Source organism: Nycticebus coucang, chromosome 12, assembly GCF_027406575.1.
Source record: "Nycticebus coucang isolate mNycCou1 chromosome 12, mNycCou1.pri, whole genome shotgun sequence".
In the NCBI taxonomy this organism is placed as follows: Eukaryota; Metazoa; Chordata; class Mammalia; order Primates; family Lorisidae; genus Nycticebus; species Nycticebus coucang.
In genome coordinates this window covers 38,834,028-38,858,408 of record NC_069791.1, presented here as the reverse complement: position 1 = coordinate 38,858,408, position 24,381 = coordinate 38,834,028, and the positions used below count along the sequence as shown (strand labels likewise).

Here is a 24,381-nt window from a genome sequence, read left to right as displayed (position 1 = left end):
CTGGCCGGGCACAGTGGCTCACGTCTATAATCATAGCACTCTGGGAGGCTGAGGCAGGTGGATTGCTTGAGCTCACAAGTTCAAGATCAGCCTGAGCAAGAGCAAGATCCCATCTCTAAAAATAGCTGGATGTTGTAGCAGGTGCCTATAGTCCCAGCTAATTGGGAGGCTGTGGCAAGAGGATTGCTTGAGCCCCAGAGTGGCGACATAGTGAGACTGTCTCAAAAGAAAAAAATGTATACAGCAAAACGTATCCTTTTATTTGTAATAATTTGTAAAAAAAATTGTATTTACCTCCGACACAGCATCTCCAAAAAATAAATAATAACATAAAATAACACAAATTCTTCAATACAGCAAATATCCGTTCAGTGTTCACATTTCTTAAGTTATAAATCTTTCATGAACATTAGACACTCTTCTGTTACATTTTATTGCTTTTTGAATATGAATACAAACTAGGGCCACATGTTTAGTTGGCTGATTCTTAAGTTTTAATGTATAATTTCTCTTTCACCTCCTTTTTCACTTGCATTTTTGGTTAGCAAAAAGCCTGGATTGTTTGTCCCTAATGAGATTCTTCACTGATTGCATCATTTAACTTGTTTTCATGTCTATTTCTTATGGACTGGTGTTTAAATAGAACCTGAGGTTTGGTACACTTGTTTGTAAGTAAAAAGGAGGACTGATTATGTCGAAGGTGGTCTTTTAAGATTTTAAGTTGTGGCTCGGCGCCTGTGGCTCAAACAGCTAAGGCGCCAGCCACATACACCTGAGCTGGCGGGTTCGAATCCAGCCGAGGCCCGCCAAACAACAATGACGGCTGCAACCAAAAGAAAAAAAAAAAATAGCCAGGCGTTGTGGTGGGCACCTATAGTCCCAGCTACATGGGAGGTGGAGGCAGGAGACTTGCTTGAGCCCAGGAGTTGGAGGTTGCTGACACAGTACTCTATCTAGGGTGACAGCTTGAGGCTCTGTCTCAAAAAAAAAAAGATTTTAAGTTGTTCAAAATGACTGGGTGTGTGTGTGTGAGAGAGAGAGATTTTACTGGGCACTCATGACCATTATCTAGATTCGCTGATTCATTAGAAGTTTGAAAATTGGGATATTCTAATTCTTTTATCCCTTTTTGGTTTATTAGTTAGACTTCTTCTATAAATAGCCATTTGTCTCCTTATTAACACTAATGAACATATTGAAAATGAAAGGGAGGGTAAATGCATAATTTGTCTCTAAGTATCACCACTTTTAAGCATATTGAAGTTGTTACTTAGAATCATCCGTAGTAACCCTGAGATGTTTTTATAGTGTTATTATTAATGCATGACTTTTAACATATTGTATGTTTCAATCATTATGGTTATTCTTATTGATGCTCAAATATCCCTATATTTGAACAGCAGGAACTTGTTCAAGTTGGCTCCTGAGTCCTATTGGCACAATGTAGCCTTCAAGGCCTCTTTTCTATGACAAGATATTTCAAGCCCACTTTATATCCCAGACCTGGTATCACTCACATAGCAAGGAACCACAGTTCCTTTACCCAGGGTATTCACAGGCCCAAGTTCAGGGTTAGTTGTACTCTGCTCCTTAGCTGCCTGTAGATCTTTTTGGTGGAGAGAGGTAGGCTACAGGTAGATGCTAGACAGATAAGAGCAAATAAACAGATACAGTTTTTATTTTCAGACTGCAAAACTCTTCATTCAAATCTAGGTGTACAAAGCTTTCCCTAGCCACATTGATATATATTACAGGTGATATTTAAAGCCATAGGAGAGTAAGTGTAGACAGAACATAGCAGATCTTCCAAAGGACCAAACAGTCGGACTCCAGCAGTGCAGACCAAGCAGAAAGGATGCTTGAGGTGGGATGAATACCATGGGAGTATAGTGTTCTGAAAACATCAGAAGAAAATATGTCAAAGACAAGGGTACCCCAAAGGTATACAATTCTTCTAATAGATTAAATAAATGAGGTATGGGTATCGATCGCTGGATTTGTTAATGTGAACATCTTTGATGTTATTGATGAAAATAGTTTCGGTGGAGCAACAGAGGCAAAGACTGATTAGAGTTGGTGAAAAAAGAGTTGGAGGAAAGGAATTTTAGGTAGAAGTACAGACAAAAGTGCTTGGGTTTAGGAGCAGGGACTGTTCATGCACAGAAGCAGGAGGGATACAGATAATATGAACACGCATGTAGGCGGACAGACAGTAGCTATTGTGATGGCAGATTGCGATATTCCTCTTGATTCTTTCCCATTTCATTAGTTAATTCTCTAAACAAGGTCATCAGCTAATAATGAGGGTTTAGAAAGAAAAGATCTGAGAAATCATTCAGGAGAGAGACAAAGTGATTGGACTATTAAAAGGAATTATGTCTAACTATACCTCTATGGCCCAGGGAAGTGAGTGTTTAAAAATTTAAAATAATCCCTGAGAGCATGTTAGTGAGTTCTCCTACAACTTAAAACTGTGGATGCATATGCTAAGGAGATAGAAAATTGTGTGCAACCCCCCGTGAGATTTGCCAGGGAAGAACAGCAAATGGAATGAAAAAGAGGGAAATTGAGGGTATCCAGAAGTGGGTGACTAAAATGATTGTCTGAAACAAAGAGGGAAATGAGAATATGAGTGTTACAGGTTGAATTATGCCCCACAACCAAAGATATGTTCAAGTCCTAACCCCCTTACCCGAGAATGTGACCTTTTTTGGAAATAAGGTCTTTACAGATATAATGAAGTTAAGATGATGTCATTAGGGTGGGCCCTAATTAAATATAACTAGTGTCCTTTTCAGAATAGGAGACAGAGACACACAGGGAGAAGTTGCCCATATGACAACCAGGGCAAAGACCAAAGCCATGCATCTATAAAACAAGGAATTCTAAGAGTTGCCAGCAAACACCAGAAGGTAGAAGCAACAAGGAAAGACTCTTTCCTACCTGATTCAGAGGGAGCCTGGTTCTGCCAACACCTTCCTTCTGGACTTCTGGCATCCAAAATTGTGAGACAGCAAAATTCTGTTAGCCCTGCAGCCTGTGGTACATTACCTCACTCCTGGGAAATGCATTCGTGTATATATCATCTGTGGTTAATTTCACAACACCAGGGCCAGAGTTGAGTGGTTGTGATAGAAATTATATGTGCAAAACATAAAATATTTATTATTTGTCACTTTATAGAGAAAGTTTTTCAACCCCTGGTCTAGAGTATATAAGTAGGAATGAGAGGCTGAGGGAGGATGCAGTCCTGTGTAAGGCTCTCTATAAAAGCCTCTGAATGTTGTTGCGTCAAATCAGCACCGTGTACCTTCTGAATAGTAACATTAACTGTGGACTGCAGAAGGAAGAAAAAAAATCTCATTAAGGGAGTAAATTTAAGCAAGTTAGGAATAGACCACATTACATTCTCAGGGGAGAATTGCATTTCTTAGTGAGCAAAAATAGGCCCTTTTTGCTTTTGGCAATTAAATACTATCTCACCTTTAATAGCCAGTGGCCACTTGTTAAACTGAAAAGTCTAACACAGAATTAAGATATTTGTTCACTATTTTTGATGGCAAAGGCTGGCTTCATTGCTAAAATAAAATACTTAGTTTTTCAGAGTCTCTATATATACCATTGCTCTCTTTCATGGTTTAAGATAAACCTTATTTTCCTTATATCCTCTTTTTTCTTTTGTAGTAAAATGTGCTTTTAATAATATTGATTAACCATCCTATTATGTGAACTAAGACTATATATGTAACGATGATACCTTTAAGTCGTTTAGTACTTTATTTGCGATGTGCTTTTTGAGTACATGACGTAATTTAATCCTTAAGGCAGCCCTGTAAATCTGTTTAATTTTTTTAAACAAAATTTCTGCTTTATAAAGGAAGAAGTTTAGACTCAGGAAAATTGAGTGACTATCCTAGAGTCTCAGCCATTTAAGCTGAATGATGAATTGGGGATAATTATGGTGACAAATTCATTTATTGGTAGAAACCAAATGCAAACTGATACTGCTCAAAATCCTCTAAAATCATTCTCTTGGAAAAAGAATTTATTAGAATTGTAGAATTTCTCTGCAAGGATTTCTTTTTCCTTGGAATTAGGTAGAATAAACAATTGAATGCCAAAAATTCAACGTGTTTTCTTTCTTTTTTTTTTTGTTCCTGTTTTTAAGACTCAGAGAAATTGTGGATATGAGCAACTGATCATGCCTCTGAGAATTAACTCTTTCTGTAGACAGCCCTACAGCGCTTGATTCTGACCTGATCTGTGGTCTCTGAAGATTCTACAACCTCAGTGGGAAAGGAAACCAGGCTGTGATTTAGCCCAGGAGCCTTTAAAAACAAAAATAAAAACAAACAAACAAATAAAACACCAGGATCCCAGTGATGTCCCTCAGGGATGGTTGGCTTAAAAACGTCTTGGAAGAAGGTGAAGGGGTCTTTCTCACAAGTTTCCGTCCCTCCTCTGGCTTCTGTTCCCTTCCCCTCTGCCCCCTGCAGAGCTGTGTTTTCTGGGAATCAGCAAGAAAGATCACAAGTGGTCTTTTCTTTTTTCACTCTCTCTCATAAAGAAAGCTTTATCACGTGTGGCCTTAAACTTGCAGCAAATTGCAAGGAAATGGCTCAAAGTCTTCAGCTCTTTCTGTGCCCTGGGAGCTGAGATGCGCGTCATTGGCCTCGCCAGCGTGGCCAGTTCTCTGCAGACTGCCAGAAAAAAGAGGCCAGCAGGAAAGACGAAAGAGAAGAGATTGCCCAGGGGTGAGACCATGCCCTTCATCTCCTCTCTCCTTTAATCTTCTCTGTCTGTGTCCACCCAAGCTCTCCCCACCTGGCAAAACTCTTCAAAATTGCTGTGGAATTTACCTCAGTTTCCTCTTTCAGTCTGTGGTGCGTGTGGTCCAGCCTCTGGCAGAGCCCATTGAGAGGAACTGGTGGCCTTTGATCTCCACCTCCAGGTAAGATTATTTTTTTTTCTCTTCTTTTGTATTTTGTGAGGAGGACACCAGATTCTCACAGGAGAAAAGTTAATAAACCCTTATTTTTTGTGTTTTCTCTGAAACAGTTGTCAAGAAAAGTCAGTGAGCCCCTCAAAGTTAGTTTGGTGGAAATAGGAGAGGAGACGGGTTGAAGAAGTCGGAGAAACTCAATTCCAGGTTCAAATTTTGACTCTGCTGCTTATTAAGTTGCATTTGCCAAGTCACTTCACTGCTCTGAGTCATATCATTTTTAAAAATGAGACTAACAATACTAAACTCATTGGGCTTTTTGAAAGACTAGGAAAAAGTACATACATATCACCTGGCATAAAAATAATACTTATTAAATGTGAATTACACAAATAATAATTTGTATGGGAGAGGATTAGTTTCTAAACAGCACCCAGCTCTCGTGCTGTCCTGTGAGGTTATTTTATGCACCATCTGAAGGGAGGGATCCTGGTGCCCAGAAGCCAACCCAGGGCAGAGGTTCTCCTTCTGTGCGGTGGGTAAGAGGAGAGAGAGAGAGGAGTGGCTGCCTTTAGGACCTCTGCGCAGGATGGAGTCTGAGTCCCCATTTCAGTATGTCCGTTTGCCTGATCCAACCACTACCTCCCTAAGCCACCTGTGCCCTACATTTAAAATCTGCAGGACTGATTTTCAAACTCATATGAACAGAGAATTCATTTTTTTTTCAAACTAAAATGAAGAAAAACTGCTTGGCTTGCCTTTCTTTGGCCTTCAGAGTAAGTTATACTCTACCCCAGGGTATTGGATGAGAACTTTGCCATATTTTTTCTTTTTTTTTCTGGAAGAATCTATTCAAGTGGTTGGAAATCAATTAAGGATTTGCCAAATGCAAATCCTTCTGAATAACTGTAGGCTTCTGCTCTACTTCTGCAGTTGCAAATGAAGAGAGAGAGCCTGCACGCCCCAGGGATCTTTCCATTCATGTCACTGAGGGTCCTTCCTTCTCTTTTTGAGGGGCAGGGTGAACTATAGCCTCCTGGAATATACTGTGCTCCCATGATTTGCCTGTCAGCCATCAAAATGAAATTCTGTTTTCAGTAAAACCTATGCAGTGCCAGTATTTTAAGCTGAGTATTATTTTGCCCTGACACGATGTTAATTGACTACATTTTTCTTTTGTTATTGCTTCTGAATTCCAGTTAGAGTGATTTTTGTGTCAAGACTTCCAAACATAAGAAGACTTAAAAGGCATTTTAGTGTTGTACATTTTTAAGTATTGTTTTCAACATGATTGTTTTACACTTTAACATTGGCATTCTAGATGGAACCTTTGACCCTATTAAATATAAATTTTGCATAAGTGATGTCATACCTTATTATAAAATAATGTATTTGCATTTTCTGGTTACTAGCTCTAATATTTTAACTGAGGGAAAATAAAATGATACCTAGACCCTTAAAATAGAAGGCCAATTTGAATGACATAGTTTAATTTCTTGGAAGAAGTTGCATTTGTTTTAAGCTGTGGATTTACTATTTTGTATTTTAAAATATTTCTGTTTTATGTATTGTTTGGTGATATTTTAATATTTTAAAATCTTATATATAAGAAATACATGTTCATTGTAGAAACATTAGAAAGTATGAATAATCAAAGCAGTTTTTGAAAAATCATCTGCGGTACCACCAACCAGAAATAGTGTGTTAACCTTTTGTTTATAAACTTTCTGAAACTTTGTCTCTGTGCGTATACACATGTAAATGTGTGCTGCTTTTATAAAATAGTTTATTATATATTCTATTTTGTAGCATGTATTTTTAAAATCAATTTTATAATGAATGTAGATATATGTAACTCTATTTCTTTGCACTAAATCTCCAAGGGCTTAAAAAATGTCATTGCATAAATGACGTTTAGGTCATTTGGTTGTTTGAATGACTTTTTTATTGTAATCAATGGATCTCTCTCTCTACAAGTTCAGTTAAAGGTACTCTGTAGTTTTGTACTGAAGAAACCTATTTCACATTGTCTAACCCATTGTTTCCCAAACCCTATTTAACATTGTCTAACCCATTGTTTCCCAAACTCTCTTCATTGTTCTGGCAAAATGTCATTCTGGAAAAGTAGTCTTGATAACTTGAAGTATATATGAAGTTAGCTATTGGCATCAGATACTGGCAAAGATGAATCTCTATATTCTTAGTTTCTTAGAATTTTTTTAAAAAGTAAGGATAGATGGTGAATTTCATCACCTGATTTTTCCATTGACTAAGATATTATTATTTTTAATTTTGAATTCTTCATGTGATAATTCAGATGAATAAAGTTACTACTATCAATTGTGTTATTTAGAATAATCCTAATTATGGAATATTAGTTTATTAATTTGGATTTACTAACATTTGGTTTCGAATTTTATAATCTATAGTTTTCCTTTCTAAGATTTTGTTACCAAGATAACTTTAGCTTTGTCATATGATTGGAGACAATGAGCGTCTGTTTCCATTATCTGCTGTCTTTCCTTGAAGAGCATCCCTCAAAAAGCACTTCTCTTGCACCCTCCTGAGTGTCTGTGCTTAGGGGAATAGCTTTAGAGTATTTCTCATAAGGTCTTCTTGGTTATTTTTCTCTTCTGGTTTGGTCAACGCAAGTAATTCATGTTTTCTAGAAATGTATTTATTTTATCAAGATTTTTAGGTTATCATACATACTTTTTATGTTTTATACTCCTGAACTTCTCTGTTTTAAATTCACTAATATTATATTCTTGTGTATTTGTCTTTTGGTCTTGACTAACATCAGTTCTTTGTTTCATTTCGTTTCATTTGTTAGTCTTTACATTTTTTTTTTGTTTCACTCCGTTTTTTTCCTTTGTCCATTTACAAAAATATTAAAGTTATGCATGTTTATGAAACCAAACAATCTACAAGCTTAAGAATAAGTTTTAAAAAGCTTTTGCCCAGCTCTTTCTCTACTCATACCCCCCTCCCTGAAAAAATCCACTCTAATTTTCAATTGTTGAAGTATCCTGATGTTTGACTTCATATTTTAAAATGAATTGTTTGTACTACCATCACTTGATTTTTCAGTTTGAGATATCTATTAATTCAGACTAGGAAAGTTGAAGTTTAGTAGATACAAAACAAGCATTGCATAAAGTCAAAATGATAACACACATAGGCAGAATGAGCCTGAATTCCTACTACAATCCATGAAATGTTACTCCTAACGTCTGTCCTTTAGATAGTGTAATGTGAATATAGCTGATCTCTATTAACATACACTTGTGTCATGTAATATTATTTTATTTTTTTAATCCCTTGATTTAGATTAGATTATCATGCACACAGGCACTGAACTGTGTGCAATCATAAAGAAGGAAGGGCAGAAGATGTGAATATCAATGTGAACTGGAAAACAGATTTAGTGTGTGATACTGTCCAGGGTTTTGGTCAGGCCAAGAGTTGGAGGAGATAGGAAATGAAGAAGAGAGAGGAAGCTCATTCATCTTTTATCTAAGGTGGCCAAAAGACTGTCCTCTAACCCAAATTAAATCTAAGCCCAAGATAGAACATCATGTTTCTTTCTTATTTTTCAAATTAAAACAATACCTGAATTGGACTTCTTCCTGTTAGCCACATTCGAAGCCTTCCTTGGGTGCTACAGGAATCATGAGGTGCTACAGAGATCTAGGATGGCTTTCAGGCTTTTCTGTTTGTTCTGCTAAGAAGGTAGATTTAAAGGCTTTAATAAAAGATGTAATTCCGATGGATCAATTTTCAAATGGCTGAATTCCTCTTCTTCCTTTTCTGATTTCTTCTAGTTCAAACTGGCAAGACCACAAAGAGAAAAATTCTGCCTTGTTATTTATTCCAAAGGCAACATTTAAATTTATTCTTTACCATAATGAGGCTTAAACTGGAGGGATGGAGAAAGAAGGCAGGCTATTGAGTCCCGATAGCAGGATTAGTTAATCAAATATCCTGGTTGATTTTAATTGAAAAATTTTGCTAATGTACTGGTGGTAGCAAAGGTACCTAGCTTTGCTTGAAATTAGGTCTATAGAATAAAAATATTATTTAATAAATTGCATAGTATTGAAGTAATTTTTCTTTTACTTTTAAAATCAGATTTGACAGATCAGAGTCAAGGAGTATTTTTATAATGGACACTTCATCCAAAGAAAATATCCAGTTATTTGGCAAAAATTCAGTACAACCTGTTGGAAAGTCTTCCTTAAAAACAGAATATCCCTCCTCAGAGGAAAAACAACCATGCTGTGGTGAACTGAAGGTAGAGTAACACAGAATTAGGTGAAGTTGGGGATCTTGGCTTTCTATCCAGATAGCTTCTATATCGTCAAGTTAGGGAAGTTTTTATTTTTCTTTTTACAGAGTGATCTTACATGCAATTTACTAGAACCACACTTTGCCAGATGATGCAAGGAAACTCTTCCTGACCATGTGGGTTACATTGCTTTCCTGGGTTCATTTGAATGCCCTTCTTACACAGAAGGAGAGGTGGTAGAAACTAGTATTTATTGAACTTCCACTATGTGCCAGATATTGTTCCAAGTCTGGGTATAATGATTAGTCTATTAAACATCCGTATTATTCCCATCCCATTTTATAAATAAAAATAAATTAAAATGGGAATAATAGGACTCAATACAGGGCAGGGTTACTTTTCATGATGCTTTGTGTGACTCCAAACTCCTAGGCTTTACACTGAACAGCCACTCAACAAATATTTGTGTGTTTTTATATGTATAAATGCTAACTTGCCATATAAATAATCCATCACAGAGCCTTGTCTAGCAAAATACATAAGCCAGTTATCAAAGAACTGCTTTTCATTAAGAAATAATTTGAGTATATATTTACTAAGTATAAAGTTAAGCATAAGGAATGGTAGTTCCACTTTTTCATTCCATGTACTATGTCCCCTGCTGGCGCACACACCATGACTGTGAAATACCTAACCAGGAGAACGATAACGTGTGATGAGATTCAAGTGTTTGGCTTATGGTTTTCATTTGTTTTATTTTCTTTCCTATGAATGGCTTTTTCATCTCTTTCCCTAACATACTTTGAATCTTCTTTTCTCTTTTTTTAGAGACAGAGTCTCTCTTTGGTGCCCTTGATAGAGTGCTGTGGCATCACAGCTCACAGCAACCTCCAGCTCTTGGGCTTAGGTGATTCTCTTGCCTCAGCCTCCCAAGTAGCTGGGACTACAGGTGCCTGCCACAATGCCCAGCTACTTTTTTGTTGTTGCAGTTTGGCCCGGGCCAGGTTCAAACCCGCCACCCTCGGTATATGGGGCCAGCACCCTACTCACTGAGCCACAGGCGCCTCCCTGAATCTTATTTTCAAAGCAAGACTCCTTTGAGTGTCCTTTTGGGGATGATGGAAGAAAGGGCCAAAAAGAACTCAACATACATTTTGAATGAAAATACACATGCATTTCAAATTCCAAGAGAATTTGAGTTTGGAGAAGTCTGCATGTGCTTGAGGCTGAAGGAAACCTGTAGTACTGATTTAAATCTTAATGAATTAATATTTCCTGAATGTATTTTTATTTATCTGTTTGCTTTTCAAGTTTCCAATTTTGTGCCAAGCTGCAGTCAGACTAAATGTGACTTGTCCTGTTTTCCAGGTGTTCTTGGGTGCCTTGTCTTTTGTGTACTTTGCCAAAGCATTGACAGAAGGCTATCTGAAGAGCACCATCACTCAGATAGAGAGAAGGTTTGATATCCCTTCTTCACTGGTGGGAATTATTGACGGTAGTTTTGAAATTGGTAGGTATTGCAGATGTCCAACTTTACTTTTAAGCCCAAGGTCTTCTAGGCATGGCTAAATGATATCCTCTCTGTATTTGGTTGTCTGCTGGGATCTGACTCTATTTGTAAAATCTTGTTCGACAGAATGTACCATAACATCATGCTGCAGTAGGAGCAATTCGCTCTCTCAGAGCAACCAATGAAAAATGTACCTACCTTCCTAGGTGTTCTCGATTGTACAACGTAACACAATTCAGAGTTCCCAGTCAGAGTGAGAGAGGAGAGGGTAAGATACTGGTTAGTATTTTGAGTTAGATAACATAGGTATGTAGAAAGTGTCTTTATAAAGAATGATATATCCTAGGAGCCCTATAATTCAATTTTAGAAATTTATAAGAATCCAAATGGGCTCTACGAAAATTTATTGCAAAGATTTAAGAAGTTAAACTATAAGATGGAATTTCTGCCCAGTCGCTTAGAAAGAAGAGAAAGGGGATTCCATTAACAAAAACACCACCAGATCAGAGCAGGCAATAAAAATTCTACTCTCAGGGGTATTTGGTTGGCAATTGACTATTGACTCCCTCTTAGAACTTTAAAACACCAAACGATGTTAGTATCTGTATAGAAGTACTTTAAAGAGTATAATCCCAGTTAGTCACCTTCCTCAATTGATAAACTAGGAGGCTTTGTTAAGTTCTTTGTTGAAGCAAACAAAATAGTACCTTCTGTATATTTGGACTCAAATATACAATATAGTAAAACCTCTGCTCCAATTTTATCTTTACACGATGAACTTTCAGAACAGTGAAGAAATATTTTTCAACTCTTCAGCAATTTGTTCATACCATATGTAGTATATTTTTGTTTTACTCTTGAGTACTAGAAAAAATATTAAAAGAATGAATAGGCAACCTTTTGCCTTCAGGCCTTTGCTTCCTCAAACCATCTTTTATTATCTTACCAGAATGAAATTTCTAAGTGCCAAATAAACTTTGATGTTCATAACAATGACTGGGCTATCTTTTTAAAACACAGATACTGATTCTGTAGGGAAGAGATGAAACTCTGCACCTCTCATATGCTGTCCGATGATGTTGATGGTCCTTGGACCACATTCCATGTTGCAACATTCTAAAGCTAAAACGTGTGATCACATCACCTGCTTATCTAATCTCCTTAGGCCCATGTAGTTCATGTATCCCTTGATGGCTGTTCTACCAATGGCCATGGACTGAAGGAGGGGCCATGGAGCAGCAGGATAAGGGTGACTGACTGTATCATTAGAGGAAACAAGTATCAAGAGGCAACTGGTGCAGATTGAAAGAATAAAGGCCACTCACAGAAAGAAGCAGACATGAAAAGAGAAAAAAATATATATCAAGTGACAGTTTTTTCCTTCTCATTCTAGGTTACTATATAAAAACATTTTAGAGCTAAGGAGATTTAGAAATGATTTAATCCGATCTTTTTCTTGGATTCACAGGTCTCAATGCAACCCGAGAAACAGGTTTATTATATTTAATAAAGAGTGCTAAGTTTTCATAGGAAGTAGCAAAGAGCTCTGGTCCCTGATTTATTCGTATTTATTTCTTCTAAACCATTCTAAGGATAAAATGTATTAGATGCCTCAAATGGCTCAAAAGTTCTCTTGCTTCCATTAAAAACTTTCATTCCAAACATCACAAAATTTCCTTAGTTATTTGCAGTTCATAGATTTCCAGACAAGTGAATGTCCTGAAGTAACTTCTCTTGCCTCTTTCTACTTTATTTCCTTCCAGGATTCTAGATTCATTACCACACCCCATGTCTAGTTCTCAGTCATCCTATTTTGTGGAGCAATAGCATTTTTCCTTTGACATCTCTTGACATTATTCTCTAACACCCACATACTAGAGATTCAAGTAAAGTTTCTTTTTCACAATGAAGACTTTTTCCAAAAATGAGAGTCGCCAAGAAAATAAAAGGTTTTTCATAACCTTCTCATAACCCTTACTATATTCCAGATATTAATTCCTTTTTTGAAAAAATTCTCTACTCTCTTCTAAATATTTCATAGATTAGATTTCATATTTTAGTGTTTGATTCACTTGAAATAGATTTTTTAGATAGTGTGATGTAGAAGTCTCCCTATATTATTATAACCAAGTATCCAAACACCACTAATTGAGAATGTACTTGGCCCAAGTCTTTGTAATGCCTTCTCCTTTATCATGTCTTACTTACTTCCATGTAAATCTGTTTTATACATCTTCTCATTCCTGAACTCAATGCAAGACTATCTTAATGATTATTGCTTTATAATTAGCTTTGTTTTCAGGGAGGAAAATCTTCAAATTTTTTCTTGGATATACTTTGATAACTGTGCTGAAGTATCCTATTTGAGTTTGAATGAATTCTGTAAAATTCCAATCAAACCCAATCTGGATATGAATCCGATCAGATAGCTGATATTTTATGATGGTGAACATGGTCTAACTCTCCATTTATTCAGATGTTTTGTTTTCATAGCTTTCAATGATTTTTTGTTAATTTTTTCTATAAACTTATTATCATTCTTTGTTAGTTTCCCCCCTTCACATTTAAAGTTTTTGTTTCTACAGTGAAACAGATTTTTCATACATTTTCTATTTGATAACTCTTTCAATGTGGGAATAATATTGCTTCTAAATTTTATTTGTATGCAACAATGTCATTGAAATTGACCCTCATCTTATCTAAAACAGAAGATAATTTCTAATTTTCTTTCTAACTCCTAGATCTGTTTTTGTTGTTATTGTTCTTGCCTTATTGCATTGGCTTAGAACTATGTTAAATAGAAGCATCTATCATGGGCATCTTTCTCTTGCATTTGATCTTAATAAAAATGCTTTTTAAATTTTACTATTGAGCAATATGCTTGCTGTGCGGTTTAGATAAATGTAATTTAAAAGTTGCTTTGCTTAGAATTTTTTCTTGTCATTAATGAGTGGTCAATTGTTTGGAGTGCTTTTACTACATCTATTAAGATAACCATGGAATTGTTCTTCCATTAGTTATATAGTAATTTAATCAATCATCTTTTTTAATTTGGTAGTACCTTTGTACTCTTGTAATAGACTGTACTTAGTCAGGATTTATTTATTTTTAGGCACTAGTCAGTTAGCTAGTATTTTGTTTAGGATCTTTACATCTATCTTCACAATTAAATTTGGGTGCTAATCCTCTTTTCTTGTACTGTCCTTCTCCAATCGGAGTTTCCAGGTTATATGTTCATCTTATGGGATAAATTTTATAGCTTTTTTTCACTACTTTTATGTGAAATTGTGTGTGTGTGTGTGTGTGTACACAGAGAGAGATAAAGAAAGAGTGAGAAAATTTTTTGTATCTATTTTCTTTGTCAGAGGCTAGTGATGGTAGGTATGAAAGAATTCTGACATCCAATTCAATTTTTTAAGATGTTTAATCACTGTTTTCCAAATGTATCTCCTGAGAACTCAGAAAGGCTCAGAAAGGATACTAAGTAAAAGAAGCAAAATCTTCTATAAATATCATAGATGTTGAAATCATACAGAGGTCACTACAAAAGTTTTGAGACAGACCATGTGATAGTCCATTATTTCACTTCCAGGAAACACAGTTGACAGTGTCCTTTTGATTCACCCAACGCAAGTTTCAAATTGCTCGGCTTATTGGTGTTGCTGAGAGGGCTTCATTTGTTTCCATCCATGTGGATTTTACATTTCTTGATTTTTGTGTCCTCAAAACTTTCGTAATGACCCACACATAATCATCTTGCATTCAACATACTCACTAATGTACTACAGAAACAGCCTGTAAATATGTCTTCAATTGTGTCATGTGGTGAAGGATGCGTGGAGGTAGGAGTGGGGTTGCCTATAAATGGAAAGTCAGTTTTCACTTTATTTTGGTTTATATGCTATTTTCTGTAGCATATTAACAAAGGTATAGACATACATATTGATATAATATGATTCAACATGTTTATACTATATACTCAAATGACAAATGGGAAATCTCATGCATAATTATCATTTGAGAAGAGCTTATTTCTTCTGGAGCCATAAAGATGAGAGCCACTGTGCAAATTACTTTTCTCACTATCATTATTATTATCTTCAAGGCTATAAAAATCACTGCTCTTTTTCCAGTTGACCAAAGCTGGCAATATGACTGAACAGTAGTGAACTAGATGATTGCTCACAGATGTCAGGAAACACACTCTTGCTAGAAAATTGGAAATATCCAGGAGAACTTCAAAGCAAGGACAACCATCAGCCATCACAATCAATTGCTGGAGATCGTTAAGTTTTCGCTCTATCTGGCACTGTAATTCTTAAAAGTGAAAGATTCCAAATACATTGAGCTAAAACCTTAAAGCCCCTTGAAACTTAAGACCCTAAAAAATGTCTGTGAAAGCATGTTCCAGGAACCATGCCCATCAACACACTCTAGCTAGTATTGGAAATGCAGATTTCTTGGCCTGCCCCCAGATCCATGGAATTGGAAACTGTTGGGACCTGCCAAGAATCTGCATTTTAACAAGTTTCCACTTCCCTAGGGCTGCAAAGCATGAGAACTCTGCCCTAAAGCATGTTTAATCAGTTACCACCACCATCAACTATAAGTAACTTAACACATGCTTCACTGGAGTCATTTTAAGCAGGCATATTTCCTCTTTAAAAAGCATATTTTCTATAATTATTGTTCAATAAAGAGATAGTTGGGTATATATTTATGGAGATTTTGTATTTAATAAAATTTTGGTTACAGGTATACATTGAGGTTATATAATCGATATCTAGCCAAAGTTTTCTGTGTAGAGTGATTTTTATTTCTATTTTTAGTCTTTTCATAAAAAGTTTGTAAACAGATTGTGAGGTATCATTTGTGTAAATATAAGTTTCATAATTTGATTTCATTTAAAGTGAGGTAGAGTGGTGTTTATTTTGCCTTTTCTATAATGGTTATCAGGGAAAGAGAAAATTTGTAATGTATATTTCAAGAACAATTAGAAAACTAACAAGTTTTAGTAAGAAAAAATCTTTAATGAATAAAGAAACAATTACAAAGTTTAACTCAAAATCATTAAAGAAACTTAAAGAGAACAACAAAATGAAGCCTTCTATAATTTTATTCACTGTTAAAATACTTTAACAGGACAAGTGATTAGGTTGGGTGAAGTGAGAAGAGATGTAATTAAAATATTTTGACAAAGGAATGGGGTAATTGAAGTAATGAATATGAAGAGGATTTCAAGAGTCATCTAAAGGCCAGCTGTGGTGCTCACACCTATAATCTCAGCACTCTAGTAGGCTGAGCTGGATGGCTTGCTTGCGCTCAGGAGTTGGAGACCAGCCTCAGCAAGAGTGAGACTCCTTCTCTAAAAAAAAAATAGCTGGGTGTGTGGTGGGTGCCCATAGTCCGAGCTACTCGGGAGGCTGAGGCAAGAGGATGGCTTGAGCACAAGAATCTGAGATTGTGGTGAGTTATAACACCATAGCACTAGATGTAGCACGACAAAGCGAGACTCTGTCTCAAAAAGAAAAAAAAAGTTATCTAAGATTAAAGGAAAAGATGAATGATGGGAAAGATTGTGGGGAGATGCTTTAGTCAAAATAAAACATTGCTGGCATGTTAAGTACATTCATTCATTTAATTATGCTGTTGACTTTTCTTCTATGTTTTCTAACTTATGAATGCTCAATTCTTTCCCCCAAAGGGAATCTCTTAGTTATAACATTTGTTAGCTACTTTGGAGCCAAACTTCACAGGCCAAAAATAATTGGAGCAGGGTGCCTAATCATGGGAGTTGGAACGTTGCTCATTGCAATGCCTCAGTTCTTCATGGAGCAGTAAGTCTAAACCAGTCTATTTCTTTCCTTGTCAGACAACTGCATTTCTCCCTTTATGATTACAATTATTTAAATTTAATCTTAACTCATGATAATTTCATGTCTTATTTTTATTATTTTTTTTTGGATAAAATGTCAGAACACTTTTATAAATTTACTATACTAATTTACTTGTGATAATCTGTATTATGTGGTTAATGTCATATGAGGAAGGAATGAATGCCACAGATAATAAATGCTGGATCATGGTACACTGGCTGCAGATAATTGGTTCAGGAATATATTGTTAACTTGAACAAGTATTCAATGTCCAAACAATATCTCCTAGATTTTTATCAATGGAAATGGGATGTCTGTGTCCGCTAAATCTCAAGTCTACTTTTAGTGCTGTTGTTACTACTTTTTTTTTGTTCTTTCTTTCTTTATTTTTTTTTATTGTTAAATCATAGCTGTGTACATTTGTGCAATCAAGGGGAACAATGTGCTGGTTTCATACACAATCTGAAATATTCCTATCAAACTGTTCAACGTAACCTTCGTGGCATTTTCTTAGTTATTGCATATAGACATTTGTATTCTGCATTAATAGGTTTCGCCTGTACCCATTCTAAGATGCACCGTAGGTGTGGTCCCACACATTACCCTCTCTCCACCCTGACTTCCCCCCTCCCTTCTCCTCCCTTGGCCCTTTCCTCATATTCTTGTGCTATAGTTGGGTTATAGGCTTCATATGAAAGGTATAAATTAGCTTCATAGTAGGGCTGAGTACATGGGATACATTTTCTTCCATTCTTGAGATACTTTGCTAAGAAGAATATGTTCCAGCTCCATCCATATAAACATGAAAGAGGTAAAGTCTCCATCTTTCTTTAAGGCTACATATTATTCCATGGTATACATTTACCACAATTTGCTAGTCCATTTGTGGGTCGATGGGCACTTGGGCTTCTTCCATGACTTAGCAATTATGAATTGGGCTGCAATAAACATTCTGGTACAGATGTCTTTGTTATATTATGATTTTTGATCTTCTGGGTATATACCTAGTAAAGGAATTATAGGATTGAATGGCAGGTCCATTTTTAGATCTCTAAGTATTCTCCAAACATCCTTCCAAAAGGAACGTTTTAGTGTGCATTCCCACCAGCAATGTAGAAGTGTGCCCTTTTCTCCGCATCCACGCCAACATCTCTGGTTTTGGGATTTTGTTATGTGGGCTACTCTTATTGGGATTAGGTGATATCTCAGAGTAGTTTTGATTTGCATTTCTCTGATGATTAAGGATGATGAGCTTTTTTTTATGTGTCTGTAGATCATGTGTCTGTCTTTTTTAGAGAAGTTTCTCTTCAAGTCCTTTGCCCACCCTGAGATGGGCTCACTTGTTCTTTTCTTGCTAATATGTTTGAGTTCTCTGTGGATTCTGGTTATTAAACCTTTATCAGAGGTATAACCTGCAAATATTTTCTCCCATTCTGAGGGCTGTCTGCTTGCTTTACTTACTATGTTCTTGGCTGTGCAGAAGCTTTTTAGTTTGATCATGTCCCAGTAAAGTATTTTTTGATACTGCTTCAATTGCCTGGGGAGTCCTCCTCATAAAATATTCACCCAGGCCGATTCCTTCAAGAGTTTTCTCTGCACTTTCTTCAAGTATTTTTATAGTTTCATGCCTTAAGTTTAAATCTTTTATCCAGTGAGAGTCTATTTTAGTTAATGGTGAAAGGTATGGGTCCAGTTTCAGTCTTTTATAGATCGCCAGCCAGTTCACCAAGCACCATTTGTTAAATAGGGAATCTTTTCCTCACTGAATGTTTTTAATTGGCTTGTCAAAGATCAAATAATGGTAAGTAGCTGGATTCATCTCTTGCTTCTCTATTCTGTTCCAGACATCTACTTCTCTGCTTTTGTGCCTGTACCATGCTGTTTTGATCACTATGGATTTATAGTACAGTCTCAGGTCTGGTAGCGTGATTCTTTCTGCTTTGTTTTTATTGCTGAGTAATGTTTTGGTATTCGAGGTTTTTTCTGATTCCATATAAAACGAAGTATTATTATTTTTTCAAAATCTTTAAAATATGACAATGGAGCTTTTATAGGAATTGCATTAAAATTATATACTGCTTTGGGTAGTATGGACATTTTAACAATGTTGATTCTTCCCAGCCATGAGCATGGTATGCTTTTCCATTTGTTAATATCTTCAGCTATTTCTTTTCTTAAAGTTTCATAGTTCTCTTTATAGAGATCTTTCACATGCTTTGTTAGATAAACTCCCAAATATTTCATCTTGTTTGGCACTACTGTGAAAGGAATAGAGTCCTTGACTATTTTTTTCGGCTTGGCTGTTGTTGGTATATATAAAGGCTACAAATTTATGGGTGTTGATTTTGTAGCCTGAGACATTACTGTATTCCTTGATCACTTCTAAAAGTTGTGTAGTAGAATCCCTAGTATTTTCCAGATATATGATCATGTCATCTGCGAAGAGTGAAAGTTTGATCTCTTCTGACTATATGTGGATACCCTTGATTGCCTTTTCTTCCCTAATTGCAAAGGCTAAAACTTCCATTACAATGTTAAAAAGCAATGGAGACAATGGGCAACCTTGCCTGGTTCCTGATCTAAGTGGAAATGATTTCAATTTAACTCCATTCAATACGATATTAGCTGTGGGTTTGCTGTAGATGGCCTCTATTAGTTTAAGAAATGTCCCTTCTATACCAATTTTCTTAAGTGTTCTGACCATGAAGGGATGCTGGATATTATCAAAAGCTTTTTCTGCATCAATTGAGAGAATAATATGATCTTTATTTTTTACTTTGTTTATGTGCTGAATTACATTTATAGATTTACGTATATTGAATCAGCCTTGAGAGCCTGGGATAAATCCGACTTGGTCATGGTGTATAATTTTTTTGATGTGTTGTTGGATTCTGTTTGTTAGGATCTTATTAAGTATTTTTGCATCAATATTCATTAGTGATATTGGTCTATAATTTTCTTTTCTTGTTGGGTCTTTCCCTGCTTTAGGAATCAAGGTGATGTTTGCTTCATAGAATGTGTTGGGTAGTATTTCTTCCTTTTATATATTTTGGAAGAGGGTTAGTAATACAGGTACTAGTTCTTCTTTAAAGGTTTGGTAGAATTCTGACGTAAAGCCACCTGGTCCTGGGCTTTTCTTTTTAGGGAGATTTTGTAGAGTTGATGCTATTTCAGAACTTGATGTAGGCCTATTCAACATTTCCACTTCATTCAGGCTAAGTCTTGGTAGGTGGCGTACTTCCAAGTATTGGTTGATTTCTTTCAGATTTTCATATTTCTGAGAGTAAAGTTTCTTGTCATATTCGTTAAGGATTTTTGAATTTCTGAGGGGTCTGTTGTTATTTCATCTTTACCATTTCTGGTTGATGAAATTAGAGATTTTAGATTTTTTTTCCCCTGGTTAGTTTGGCCAAAGTTTTATCTATTTTATTGACCTTTTCATAAACCAACTTTTGGATTTATTGATCTATTGTATAATTCTTTTGTTTTCAATTTCATTTAATTCTGCTCTGATTTTGGTTATTTCTTTTCTTCTGTTAGGTTTGGGGTTGGAATGTTCTTCCTTCTCCAGTTGCTTGAGATGTCCCATTAAGTTATTAACTTCTTCTCTTTGCGTTTTCTTGAGGAAGGCTTGCAGTGCTATAAATTTTCTTCTTAGGACTGCCTTTGCAGTATCCCAGAGGTTCTGATAATTTATGTCTTCATTGTTGTTTTGTTCCAAGAATTTGGTGATTTCCTTCTTAATCTTGCCTATAACACATCTATCCTTCAGCATAAGGTTATTTAGCTTCCATATTCTTGTATGGGTATGCAGATTCCTGTTGTTATTGAGTTCAACTTTTATTCCATGATGGTCTGAGAAGATGCAAGGAATAATTTCTATTTTTTTTAATTTGCTGAGGTTAGATTTGTGGCCCAAAATGTGGTCGATATTGGAGTATGTTCCGTGGGCTGATGAGAAGAATGTGTATTCAGTTTTGTTGGGATGAAATGTTCTATAGATTTCTTTTAAGTCCAGATGTTGAATGGTTAAGTTTAAATATAAGATTTCTTTGTTTAGCTTCTTTTTGGAGGATCTATCCAGCACTGCTAAAGGGGTGTTAAAATCTCTATTATGGAACTGAAGGAAATCACATTGGTCATGACTGTTAGAGTTTCTCTTATAAATTGAGGTGCGTTCTGGTTGGGTGCATGAATATTAATAATTGAAATCTCATCATATTGAGTATTACCTTAACAAATATGAAGTGTCCATCTTTATCCTTCCTTATTTTCGTTGGTTTAAAGACTATTGCATCTGCAAATAGGATTACAATGCCTGCTTTTTTCTGTTTTCCATTTGCCTGGAGTATAGATGACCATCCCTTCACCTTGAGTCTTTTTGTCTTTTAATGTAAGACAAGATTCTTGTATGCAGCAGATATCTGGCTTGAGTTTTTGTGTCCAGTCAGCCAACCTGTGCCTCTTTAGAGGACAATTTAAACCATTCACATTAATTGAGAATATTGATAAGCCTTTCGAGAGTCCGGTGGACATTTTTAATCCTTTTGCAACTGTGGAAGTTGGAATTTGATCAAAATTTTCTTGGTGGGTTTACTGTTGTGGTGGAGGATTATGCTGGTCTTTATGGAGGATAGGTCTGAGAATATCCCAGAGAGCTAATTTAGTTGTAGCAAATTTCTTAAACATGTGAATGTCATTAAAGTATTTAATTGCTCCATCGTAAATGAAACTCAGTTTAGCTGGGTACAGGATCCTAGGTTGAAGTTATTTTGTTTTAGGAGATTAAAAGTCGATGACCATCCTCTTCTAGCTTGAAAGGTTTCAGCAGAGAGATCTGCAGTTATTCTAATATTCTTCCCATTGTAGGTAATGGTTTTCTTTAGTCTGGCTGCTTTCAGAATTTTTTCCTTCATATTAACTTCAGTGAAATTGATTATGATGTGTCTGGGGGATGTCTTATTTGGGTTGAGTTGTGTGCTGGAGTTCTGAAACTGTCAGCTATCTGATATTCAGAATCTTGGCATGTCTGGAAAGTTCTCATTTATAATCTTATGGAGAAGAAACTCTGTGCCTTGTGAAGCCACTTCATCGCTTTCGAGGAGCCCTATTAGATGAATATTGGTTTTCTTCGAATTATCCCAGAGCTCTCTGAGAGAGTGATCTGTTTTGCCCTCCATTTGTCTTCCTCTCTGAGAGTTTGAGAGCGTTCAAAAGCTTTGTCTTCAATGTCAGAAATCCTTTCTTCTGCTTGCTCCATTCTGTTACTGAGGGATTCTACTGTGTTTCTCACATCTTTGAGGGCTGCAACTTCTTGTCTCAAGGTGTCAAAATCTTTGGTCATTTGGTCTTTGAATTCGTTGAATTCTTGAGATATCTTTTGGGTTACTGCTTGGAATTCTATTTTGATCTTATTTGCTATCCAGATTCTGAATTCATTTTCTGACATCTCAGTTATTTGTTTGTGCATGGGATCTTGTGCTGTGTCTGCCCCATTGTTCCTTGGGGGAGTTGATCTACTCTGATTATTCATATTGCCAGAGTTTTTCCTTTGATTTCATCTCATGATTTTTTTTCACCGTTCCTCTGGCCGTCCTCAGAGTTGGGGTGGTGTCTCTCCGAGATTAGACCCCAGGGGGATCACTCTATTGTTGCTGGATCTTTGTAGGGAGTGACCCTGTGTAGCTCTTCTGGGGCTGCCCCAGCCATGAAGTTCTGGTTGTGGGAGCAGCTCTGGAGTGTGACACCCCTGGTTCCAGCAACAGGGCAGGGATGGTGCACATGGTTCTGGGAGTGCCCTGCGCGCATTAACTTTGGCACAGAGGGCCCAAGGCTCCAGCAGTCTCTGGCCAGGAGAAGGGCTCCGCACAGAGGCAGGGAGGGCTCTGGAGGGCACATAGCTACCAGAATCCCTGGCCAGACAAGCGGGCGGTGTGGAGGCAGGGAGGGTACAAGAGGGAGGACGCGGGATTACGCAGCTCCTTGAGTTCCCAGCGGTTGGGGTAGTGTTGCTCTTACCAGGGTCCGGGTGGGCTCAGCTCTTCCGGAGGTCTGTACAGGACCCGTGCTGATCACGGGTCCTGTACAGTTCTTCCAGAGGTGGGAGAGTGCTGATCATGGGTCCCTGTTACTACTTTTGTTAGTACTTGCATACAATTTTAGTAGTTCCAAAGATTTTCACCTTTATTACATCATTTTTACCCTTATAGCAACCTGTGGGATTGGAGAACATAGTTTACCATTTTTACTTTTGGGCTTAGGACTCCATGATTTGGAGAGCTTAGTGACTTCCTCAAGTTTAGGTGTCTTGCAAATATGGAACCAGTATCCTAAAAAGTGTCTTCTGACTTTTGAAACAGTAGCCTTTATGCATGTCCATACTGCCTCTCTTCTCTGTGTTTACCTATTGATAAGACTATCAAAACGTTTTGAAGCAAGAGAATACGTTAGAAAATTATGCATCAAGTGATACTTGGAATATTTTCTACTCTAGATCATTGTATCATGACTTTTTAGTACTAGAGAGACTTACAATAACCTGATTTGAGCTTTTTCTCTAATTCTATGATCACTTATTGCCAGATTTGACCTCCCTGGGGAATCAATAAAGGGAATAATAATCAATAAATGGAAGCTTTCCTACCCATTTGGATGCATTTCCTGGACCATTAATTTTTACTTTGAGAGGGATCTGTAGATTGGGGACTTCTGCCTGCTTTTGGGATCCTCTCTGGCCTCCCATCGGGCAGAAGTTTCTTTGGATCACTGAGATTCTACAAAAGTGTAATGTAGGTCTAATGAGTAAGAAGGAAGGAGAGGGAACAGCTGAGGAAATGGGTTTCAAATCCGCATGATCCTTGCTTCATCCAGGAAATGTATGACCTAAGGGGCCTTCATGGGGCAGTTTTCTCAGGTAGAAAAAAAAAAAAAGGAGTTCCATGACTAAAAACATCTAAAAGTGTGAAAATAAGTTGTAAAGGATAAATAAATCTTTGCCTCTCAAGTTAGCTCACTATGTAATGATCAGTAGCTCTACTATGTGATATAACCTTTCCAGGACTCAGTTTATGCATGTTAACGTAGGCATTAACAATGACACCTAGCTTGTAATGTTGTTACAGATATTAAATTAGATGACACAAGCAAAATTCTTATTGAAGTTCTCAGTATAATCAGCTGTGTCACCCCTGTTGTGTGTGTCAATCTTCCATAGCTAAGTTACTCATTTTTAACCAGCAATACTTTTATCTTAAAGGTGCTGTTTTCAGATAAATGATTTTATTACTTTTAGTTAATGACAAATATAGAGTACCAATGCAAGAAAATTAGAATGAAAATTGTATCTGAGAGAAGGTCAGTATGGTGCTCGCAAAGAATGTCAGAAGGACAGGCACATAGATTATTATATCTACCACTTTGTCCATATTGAAGGATACCTTTGTTTATTCATTATTTACTATCTGCCACTTGCCAGATAACTGTGCAAGTGTTAGGGCTGTTTCAGCTAGAAAGCAAAAGAAAACAAAATCACAATTTCTTCCTTTATGAAGCTTGCTCTCTACTGAGGATTATTACCGTAACTTCAGTTTTTCATGGCATTAGTCACTAATTGAGTCTTTACCCCAATGTAATTTGTGTTCAGTTAAAAAGATCTATACTCTGCTTCCTTTGCAGAAATAACCTTCTATCCAATAAAATCTGTTAATCATAGATAGCAATGATAAAGGGCCTACCCCCACCAGGATGGGTTTAGCTTTGCCTGTGT

The 24,381-nt window shown here is 36.5% G+C and overlaps 1 protein-coding gene across 6 annotated transcripts in view; it reads left to right on the top strand.

The window, feature by feature from the left end:
* The first annotated feature begins 4,542 nt into the window (after positions 1–4,542).
* SLCO1C1 (solute carrier organic anion transporter family member 1C1) overlaps positions 4,543–24,381 on the top strand; it is a 58,052-nt gene continuing 38,213 nt past the window's right edge. For 3 of the 6 annotated variants that reach the window (XM_053555853.1, XM_053555854.1, XM_053555848.1), the window contains exons 1-5: positions 4,780–4,951; positions 5,059–5,149; positions 9,074–9,236; positions 10,599–10,740; positions 16,445–16,577. In XM_053555853.1, coding sequence (XP_053411828.1) covers positions 9,108–9,236; positions 10,599–10,740; positions 16,445–16,577 — 404 coding nt within the window. In that variant the 5' untranslated portion in view covers positions 4,780–4,951; positions 5,059–5,149; positions 9,074–9,107. Of the gene's footprint in view, positions 4,755–4,779; positions 4,952–5,058; positions 5,150–9,073; positions 9,237–10,598; positions 10,741–16,444; positions 16,578–24,381 lie in introns of those variants that run through there. The other 3 variants (XM_053555849.1, XM_053555851.1, XM_053555852.1) reach the window with 3 other exon arrangements.